We start from the raw sequence: 10,193 nt of genomic DNA, 5'->3' as shown, positions 1-10,193 counted from the left end.
TGCGCCGTTCTCCCCCCCCCCCCCCCCCCCTCCTCCTCATCTGTCTAAGCATTTGCTATGAACACTGCATCTATAATTTGTTTCCTTTTAATAAATGCCATCAACCTGTTCGGAAACAACTTTTTTTTTATCATTAGGTGGGGAGCTTTGCAAATATCTTATAGAAACTATCAACATGAGTGATAGGTCTAAAATCCAAAGATCAGTATGGTCGGTGTTTTGAATTCCAGCAACTCCCATCTTTTTGTGGTTTTGATTGAGAGTGCCTTCCAACGATGATGAACACGTGCACAAGCACACACAAAATCTTACTCCTTTGTCCCATTTTATATGACATACTTTCCTTTTTAGTTTGTCCCCAAAAAATGACACCTTTCTATATTAGAAGTAATTTAACTTTAATGTTTCATTTATTTTACTCTTAATGAAATGATTTTATAGCCATAGAAATCTCGTTTTAAAACAAGTTTCGAAAGTCTTTATTTCTTTCTTAACACCTTGTACCTAATCAAACACCTCCACAGAAAATGGGATGGAGAGTAATATTTCCTTTGAAGTTGGGTGGGAGTATCAATGCGGAGAAAATTCGTTCGCAGTCCCAAACAGTGTGTTTCCAATCTGTCACTTCTCCACGGGACCAAAGCAAATGCATATGTAGGCCGAATAGGGTTTGGCTTAGTGTGTTATTGTTTTGAGAAATTTGCTCAGTCCCCAGACATTGCATTTTCTAACCTGCCACTTGTCTAGCAGACCAGTTGAAGACAAATGTGGGATGAAGCAGTACTTTCTGCAAGAAGACAGTTTGGTCTTTTGACTTGTCTTCTTAGAAAGTTTCTTATTTTAATTACTCACTTGAACTAAATTATTTTGGTCCCATTTCCTGTTTGTTGATTAATACTTATATAGTGGCTTTCTTTTATTTTGTCTAAGATATTTGTAAATATTCTATAATTTATGAATTAGGTCAGGGAATGCATAATATATCTATTATATATCATCAATTAGGGAGGTTATATTCTAGTAATCTGTGCATTATTTTCTATTTTGGAACATGCGTACACACTGTTTAACCCCTAATAGCTTCAGAGAGAAATCAAGTTGTGCATTCTCAATATGTCTCCCTCTCTCCGTCTTACTCTCAAATTCTGAAGGACAACACTAAATCTCAGGCTTTTGGTTATTTTGAAACTAACTGCTGTGTCCAACTTTTTCAGGCTCTAAAGATTTCAAAGACAAAATACCCATGCTGCAAGAGAAATCTGGTCAAACGGATTTTGTCTGGACCAGCAGATTGTCTCTGCTGAGCCTTCTGCTGCACATTGCATGCATATATCTTCTGTTCAGCAATAATAACTAGAAGATTCCAGCTACTTGGAAGTCTTCAAGCCAGTCATAATCCTTAATGAGCTGTTACAACTGCAGTCAATCCTCGACCTTTGCTTTTACAGAGAAAAGGCAGTTGCTTTCGACCAGATGTTTATAAATTGATTCTTTCGTACAGCCAATTGGATATTCTTGAGTTGTGGGAATTCCTTTTTACCAAGAATTATGAGGAACCTCAGAGGTTTTGGGCCCTCAAAGGAGGAATTGGGGAAGTCCTCAGTGATTTCGTCTATTGGTAAGAGCACAATGCGTGATGTGTGGATTAGGTGCACATCACAAGTTCGAACTCTGCCGCAGGCAAAATCCTAGTATTTAAGTGGAGAAGGATTAAGGTACAGGTCCATTATCCACCGAACTTCAGACTCTGCACCAGTTGGCTCTCAAAATATTTCAGTTGTCAACGAAAATAGAAGAGATTTTGGGAGCATATACCTTGTGAAAAGGAAGGGTACATAATTTGTGCAGTCAGGAACTGGTGAAGCTGGGGTATCAGAAAGTGACTGCATCATAGGATTTATTTGCTGTCATTAGTCTGCTGAAGCTGAAAGCATTAGACCCGAACATAGCACTTGATCAAATTGCTTCTCTAGCTGCATGGGATTTTTGCATCTGCTGTTGTATCCAAGTAAGCAACAAGCTTCATTAAAGTGATTGTTAGGCTGCCGACAGCTGTTGTTCGATTCTCTGTGTTCCCTTAAGTAGTGATTTTTTCTTAATCATGATTAGTTAGGGAGGTTGTATTCTAGTAATCTGTGCATTATTTTCTATTTTGGAACATGCGTACACACCCCCTAGTAGCTTCAAAGAGAAATCAAGTTGTGCATTCTCAATGTGTCTCCCTCTCTTCGTCTTACTATAGAATTCTGAAGGACAACACTAAATCCTTGGCTTTTGGTTATTTTGAGACTTAACTGCTATGTCATACTTTTTCAGGATTTCAAAGACAAAATACCCATGCTGCAAGAGAAATCTGGTCAAACGGATTTTGTCTGGACCAGCAGATTGTCTCTGCTGAGCCTTCTGCTGCACATTGCATGCATATATCTTCTGTTCAGCAATAATAACTAGATGACTCCAGCTACTTGGAAGTCTTCAAGCCAGTCATAATCCTTAATGAGGTGTTACAACTGCAGTCAATATGACCTCGACCTTTGCTTTTGCAGAGAAAGGACAGTTGCTTACCAGATGTTTATAAATTGGTTCTTTCGTACAACCAATTGGATATTCTTGTGTTGTGTGAATTCCTTTTTACCAAAAGTTATGAGGAACCTCAGAGGTTTTGGGCCCTCAAGGAGGAATTCGAGAAGTCCTCAGGGCTTTCGTCTATTGGTAAGAGCACAACGCATGATGTGTGGATTAGGTGCATGTCACAAGTTTGAACTCTGCCGCAGACAGAATCCTGGTATTTAAGTGGAGAAGGGTTAAGGTACAGGTCCATTATCCACCGAACTTCAGACTCTGCACCAGTTGGCTCTCAAAATATTTCAGTTGTCAACGAAAATAGAAGAGATTTTGGGAGCATATACCTTGTGAAAAGGAAGGGTACATAATTTGTGCAGTCAGGAACTGGTGAAGCTGGGGTATCAGAAAGTGACTGCATCATAGGATTTATCCAACAGCTGTTGTTCGATTGTTTGTGTTCCCTTAAGTAGTGATTTTTTCTTAATCATGATTAGTTAGGGAGGTTGTATTCTAGTAATCTGTGCATTATTTTCTATTTTGGAACATGCGTACACACCCCCTAGTAGCTTCAAAGAGAAATCAAGTTGTGCATTCTCAATGTGTCTCCCTCTCTTCGTCTTACTATAGAATTCTGAAGGACAACACTAAATCCTTGGCTTTTGGTTATTTTGAGACTTAACTGCTATGTCATACTTTTTCAGGATTTCAAAGACAAAATACCCATGCTACAATAGAAATCTGGTCAAATGGATTTTGTCTGAACCAACAGATCGTCTCTGCTGAGCCTTCTGCAGCACATTGCATGCATATATCTTCTGTTCAGCAATAATAACTAGATGACTCCAGCTACTTGGAAGTCTTCAAGCCAGTCATAATCCTTAATGAGGTGTTACAACTGCAGTCAATATGACCTCGACCTTTGCTTTTGCAGAGAAAGGACAGTTGCTTACCAGATGTTTATAAATTGGTTCTTTCGTACAACCAATTGGATATTCTTGTGTTGTGTGAATTCCTTTTTACCAAAAGTTATGAGGAACCTCAGAGGTTTTGGGCCCTCAAGGAGGAATTCGAGAAGTCCTCAGGGCTTTCGTCTATTGGTAAGAGCACAACGCATGATGTGTGGATTAGGTGCATGTCACAAGTTTGAACTCTGCCGCAGACAGAATCCTGGTATTTAAGTGGAGAAGGGTTAAGGTACAGGTCCATTATCCACCGAACTTCAGACTGTGCACCAGTTGGCTCTCAAAAAATTTCAGTTGTCAACGAAAATAGAAGAGATTTTGGGAGCATATACCTTGTGAAAAGGAAGGGTACATAATTTGTGCAGTCGGGAACTGGTAAAGCTGGCCGCTGTGGTATCAGAAAGTGACTGCATCATAGGAGTTATTTGTTGTCATTAGTCTGCTGAAGCTGAAAGCATTAGACCCGAACACAGGACTTGATCAAATTGCTTCTCTAGCTGCATGAGTTTTTTGCATCTGCTGTTGTATCCAAGTAAGCAACAAGCTTCATTTAAGTGACTGTTAGGCGGCCAACAGCTGTTGTTCGATTGTTTGTGTTCCCTTAAGTAGTGATTTTTTCTTGATCATGACTAGTTAGGAGATCTTTCGTTTGCCATATATCAGAGACCAAAGCTGTACCATGAATAATAAGGTTCAGAATGCTGTTTGTCTTTATTATTTATGATTTTGTTAGGAGAAGATTGAGAAGAGCATACATCTAAACAGGAGGTATGCTAATTGCCTAATGAATATTTCGCCTTGCAGGATTGAACAAGAGAGCTCAAGAGCCAAAAATGTCTAGTGGCGTGCACGAATCATCCTTTTATCTCTTGGTCTTCAAGACCAGAAAATTTGCTGGATTTGTCAATTTGTTTTGTTAAATTGTGAAATTAGAGTAGGAGTCTAGGAGACTGTATATCTTGTGACTCGTACAATGTGATATCATGTATGCTTGAACATAACTTGTGATGGAAACTAGTTCTCCTAGTTCATAAACAATTTGGTCCTGCATAAACAATGCCTTCCAACTTCTAAATGACCTGCTGTGTTCCTATCTGATTCTCTTCTATTGATGCCAAATTCTCTTTTCCCCTTGCTCGTGACTAGGTAAGATTTAAGAAGCAGATGTGTTAAAACTGTGGTGAAAGTAATTTTTCATTTTCTCTATTTTGGGAACCTAACATACCGACATTTTTGCCCATTTTGATAAAACTAAAGTGTACTTCTCCAAGCTTGAAATGGGGAAGGGAAGCGGCTAAAAACATACGATATCTTAGCAAATTGTCCGCACTTGAATGACCACATAAAACTTGAAACTAATCCTTTTTCCTATTTGAGATTCTTGTAAAAGTTAGATAGTTTAAGTTATTGATGACCCTTCAAAGTTGTCCACATATTTCGCTTGAACACTTTAATTAGAATTTGTACCTTTTGAATATATCTATCATTCAACATTTGAGTCACTTAAGCACTTTTTATTGACATGACACTGTCTTGATTCATGTAAAATGATTTTGTGAATGCGTTTTACTTTAACTTCCCCTAATGATTGCATTCTCTTCTAGTCTATAAATCATATGTCCTCAATTTCTGTCACTGTTGATCATCTTCTTTCTCTTTTTTTCTTCTTCTTATATCTCTCTTCTTTCATATTACTACTCTATCTCCATTCATCTTCTTTTGTTAGATATGTCACAAAATTCAAAGAATATCGAGAAAGTCGATATGTATAATTGTGGTGATTATTGTCGTCTAAGAATTTTGAGGACTCCACTGAACTTAGGTCGTAGATTGTTTGGATGCAAAGCTTCAAAGATGTCACGATTCGAGACTAACCCCCTAGTTGTAACATGGTGCTTAGAGTCACCAGTCACCCCAAGCTAAACCCTTGATACTAGCATAATCATGAGCAACTAAATATCAATATGTAAAAGAACTAAAGTGATTGAGCGGAAACATAATTATGAAATACTAGTTCAATATATTTCTGAACAAAATTTTATATACAACAACTATAATATGAAAAGAATCTGGAATATAATAGATTGAATACAACAATTCTAACTGACATTCTATGAAGTCTCTACTAATACTAATTAAAGTTAGTCGGGGTATGACTCATGCTCCCCTTAATCAATACATGTGAATAGAAATAACATACTAGAATTACAAACTAACTTGAGTGCTCGAAATAAGAAAAGTTGGACGGAAGCTGCGATCTAACTGACTAGGATCCCAAATCTACATCACATTGTAAATGTAGGCAAATGAGGTATGTGATCAGTACTTTGAATGTACCGAGTATGTGAGATATGACTGATAATCTGTAAAGCTGGGCATGATGAAGTTGACATGCTAAACTAAATATGGAATTGAAATACAAAATTTGATGCATATGGAATGTCACGCGGCAAGGTTTTTCAAATAAAAAAACTCAAAAAAGAGATAATTTAGCTATATTTTCAAGCTTTATTTGTTTTTAAAAAAATTAAGAATTTGAAATTTGAAATTTGAAATCGATGTGAATAGTGATACGAAATGAGTGTTAAGCCAAATTAAAAATTAGGATCTGATACAGTGTTTTAAAAGGCGGGGCGTGAGGTGGAGGTTTTACTTACCATAGGGGGAGGCGTAAGCCTCAAGACGTGGGGAGTAAGCCCTATGAATCTTTAAATTTTTTATTTACAATATATAATATAATAATAACACAAAATTATAAAAATACATCAATAGTTTGAAATAATTACAAACATGACCAAGGAACTCATAGAAAATAAAACTTCTAACATGATTATACAAGTATAAATAATCATTTTTTCTAAACATATATTATTATCATACTATACAATTTACCTCCTAAAAGAAAATAATCAAGAAAACTTACTAGTATTATAATGAAAACATCACTCCATCATGAATAAAAATAAAGTTACTTTCAAATAGCTAAATAAAATATGATAATTTTGAGGCATATTACAAAAACATGAAGACCAATGATAAGTGAAAAAGTAAAATTCCGCTATGTATTTTTAATAGAAATGTTACGTAATATATGATCACCCTCACAATGTTACCAAATTGTAATTATACGATACTACAACTTGTTATTTGAGTTACTCTGGATCTTCTTATTTCTATAGATTAAAAAACAATAAGTATCATTCATTCAAGAATTATAAGGGTCAATAATGTTAACTAAAGAATTCAATACATAATTTGTATAAGATTTGTTAAGTGAGCCTTGAACATTGGGCGTGCTTAGGGCGTACAATGGAGAGTTGCTTGTAAAATTTGATAATTACCATATTTCTGATTTAATTTAATTAAGAGACCAAATAAATGTTCCGTTCCTGTGAAGTAGAAAGTAGAAACTCATTTGCAGCATTCCCATGGCCTTATCCTCACTATCCCCTCCACTAACTCATGTTGCTTCAACCAAACTTTATCTCTCTTATTCCACTTTTTTCTCTTTCCCTTCTATCCAAAATACTCATCCTCATAATAATAATACTAACATTTCTCCTCTCAATAAAAAATGGCAGACCAATGTTTCATTCTTCCCTGCTTTCTTCAACAAGACCAAAGACCCTACACCCATTAAACAAGAGCTTCTTCAAGCTATTGCACCTCTTGATCGTGGCGCTGACGCCACTCCTCAAGACCAGCAGATAATTGATCAGGTTTGCTTTATTAATTAATGAGCTCATTGCAATTATCATTGTTTAGATATTCAATGTCTATAAAGTTAGGTTAGCAAGAGTTCCTACCAAAGATGATCCATATAATTGCTCCTTATATTAGTTTTCTCACTGATTGTGTGCGCATTATGTTTCTTTTAGTTTCTCAACACAATGTTATTTGATTAGATTGCTTGCAGACTTGAAGCTTGCAATCCAACAAAGGAGCCCCTCAACTCAAGTCTTCTCAATGGAAAATGGGAACTTATATACACTACATCAAAGTCAATTTTACAGATTCAGGTGAAAACTATAACCATCATTAAATGTTTTACTGAATGTCATGCCTCTAGGTCCTTTAATGGAACTGTAGACATTGTTGAAATTCGAACCAGCTGGGTAGATTGTTGAGTTTGTGAATGTCACGATTCAACTGTATATAGGCATTTTACGAGCTAGATAAGACAATCTGAGATGAGTTTGTGAGAATCTATACAATGCTTCGAAACGAAAAGGAAATCTGTACAGGAGATGGGGAAGGAAATTCAATACATATATCTATAGAGTCTATCAAAATTATAATTACTTTGTCCGCTTTGTAAGAATTGAAACATGGCTAGGTCACCAGAAAAATGCAATCAGTATTCCAGAAGCAGTACAAACAAAGGATGCAGAGACATTGCCATCAAAATTCTTCGATTTCTGGGAAATCACAGCAATCTTAGATTTAATCTCTCTTCCCCATCAAAATCACATGTTGAGTCAGCTAGGCTTCCACAATGGCCATCTTCTACCAAGGTTTCCCCCAATGAAACTCGAAATGGTAATGTAGCAGATCTGGATATGGAAAGCCATCAAGTTATAGCCAAAAGTTTGATCGGATGCTTCAACAACTCCTTTCATCATAGCCCCAATCCAAAAGCTATACAAAAATGGTTCATTAGTAGATGGAAAATATGCTCCACCTTGAAGGTGATACTGGTGAACCATAATCAATTCCTTTTTGAGCTTCCATCGAGGAAGGAGGCGGTTAGCTGGTGATTGGTTTTGGAATGGGAGATGGTTGACTCTTCAATGGTGGTCTTCAATCGCTGGATCAGAACTCACAGCCAAGAAAGAAGAACATCGCATGATTAAAGCTTTTGGGATCCCAACATATGCATGGTCATTAAAAATGTTTAATGTCATTGGTAATTTATGTGGGGGCTTTGTGGGAATTGATAAGGACACAAAGAATATGATCCAGTAAACTTGGGCCAAAATATGCATAAAGAAGCCTCCCATAGAGTGTTGCCGATAGACATCAATTCATATTGACGAAGGAGGATGGAGATTTGAAATCTCAATCATACCGGATATCCATATAAAAACAAGGACAATTGGAAGAGTTGAAAACACATTTGGAAATGAAAGTGGCCCGATGATTTATATTAGGGCAATAAAGGACATGTATGATGGAGTCAAGACTCGGGTTAGAACAGTGGGAGGAGACTCAGAGTACTTCCAAGTTGACATGCAACTGCATTAGGGATCAGTCTTAGCCCTTTCCTATTTTCCTTGATGATGGATGAGTTGACGTGATTCAGGAGGAGGTTCCATGGTGTATGTTATTTGCGGAACTGATTGGTGAGATACGAAACTGAGTTAATGCTAGGTTGGATGTTTAGAGACAAGTTGTTGAGTCTAAAGGGTTCAGGTTGAGCAGGATCAAAATGAAGTATTTGTAGTGCAAATTCAGTGTTATTTTGGATGAAGCAAACGTGGAAGTAACGCTTGCCGCACAGACCATTACCAAGAGAGAAAGTTTTAAGTATCTTGGGTCCGTAATACAGGGTAGTGGGGACATTAATGTTGATGTCACACATCGCATTGGGGAGGCATGGATGAAATACAGGCTTGCCTCTGAAGTTTTGTGTGATAAGAGTTACCATCTAAACTTAAAGATAAGTCTTACAGAGTGGTGGTTAGACTGTCTTTGTTGTAAGGGGTGGAGTGCTGATTAATCAAGAACTCACATGTTTAGAAAATGCATGTTGTGGAGAGGAAAATTTTGAGATAGACGTGTGGACATACTAGGAGCGATAAGATTAGGAATGAGATTATCTAAGAGAAGGTAGGAGTGGCCTCTGTGACGAACAAGATGAGGGAAGCGAGACTGAGATAGTTTGGGCATGTGAAGAGGAGGTGTGCTGCCCTAGTGAAGAGGTGTGAAAGGCTGGTTGTTGGGGGTATGCGGAGGGGTAGAGGTAGATCAAAAAGTATTGGGGAGAGGTGATTAAATGGGACATGACACAACTTCATATTTCCGAGGACATGAGTCTAGATAGGAAGGAGTAGAGGTCACATACTGAGGTAGAAGGTTGGTAAGGGTTAAGTTGTCTTGCCTTGCAAAGGTTAAGGCTTATTAGTGCATGTCGTAGTTCTAGTCGTACCCTTGTAGTTCTTGCCATATGCTGTTATTATTTTTTTCTTGTAGACTTTACATTGCTTTTCTTATTAACTGCTATGCTTTCTTCATTTTTTTCTATTTCCTTTACTAAGGTTTGATGCACTTGAGTCGAGGGTCTTTCTGAAACAACCTCTACCTCCACGAGGAAGTGGTAAGGTCTGCGTATACTCTACCCTCCCCAGGTCCCACATAGTTGAATTTCACTGGGTATGTTGTTGTTATCCCAACATCTAATCAAATCCTTGTCTAAAATCACCTCAAAATAAGCTTCTAATATCCAAAAATGGTGGTACAATGAAAGATATCCAGAAAATCTGACTTTTATACTCGAGTGAACCTTCATCATGATCGCCACGTGCCCACACGATTGCCTACAGCTTGATCGGGACCCAGCACGATCATTACCATGATTTCGGAAAGGCCAAAAAGCCTAGACCTTGACCCCCTATTTACTCTATGCGATTGCGGCAAGGCGGGGGGGGGGGGGGGGGCACATATCTA

General features: G+C 37.5%; 2 protein-coding genes across 7 annotated transcripts in view; both read left to right on the top strand.

Moving 5' to 3' along the window:
• Nucleotides 1-4,605, top strand: part of LOC102583218 (uncharacterized) — an 8,663-nt gene extending 4,058 nt beyond the window's left edge. For 4 of the 6 annotated variants that reach the window (XM_015310771.1, XM_006352033.2, XM_006352031.2 and 1 more), the window contains 2 exons: nt 1,215-2,008; nt 2,317-2,989. The gene's annotated coding sequence lies outside the window, so the exon portion shown is untranslated. Of the gene's footprint in view, nt 1-1,214; nt 2,009-2,316; nt 2,990-3,266; nt 3,289-4,331 lie in introns of those variants that run through there. The other 2 variants (XM_006352034.2, XM_006352035.2) reach the window with 2 other exon arrangements.
• A 2,302-nt stretch (nt 4,606-6,907) lies between these two features.
• The window catches only part of LOC102582886 (probable plastid-lipid-associated protein 4, chloroplastic), a 15,966-nt gene continuing 12,680 nt past the window's right edge, over nt 6,908-10,193 (top strand). Inside the window, exons 1-2 of the mRNA XM_006352030.2 lie at nt 6,908-7,246; nt 7,433-7,546. Of these exons, the coding sequence (XP_006352092.1) occupies nt 6,956-7,246; nt 7,433-7,546 (405 nt within the window). The 5' untranslated portion in view covers nt 6,908-6,955. The remainder of the gene's footprint in view (nt 7,247-7,432; nt 7,547-10,193) is intronic.

Source organism: Solanum tuberosum, unplaced genomic scaffold (assembly GCF_000226075.1).
Source record: "Solanum tuberosum cultivar DM 1-3 516 R44 unplaced genomic scaffold, SolTub_3.0 scf00137, whole genome shotgun sequence".
Lineage (NCBI taxonomy): Eukaryota > Viridiplantae > Streptophyta > Magnoliopsida > Solanales > Solanaceae > Solanum > Solanum tuberosum.
The sequence above is the reverse complement of the archived record's forward strand: the minus strand, read 5'-3'. Positions and strand labels throughout refer to the sequence as shown.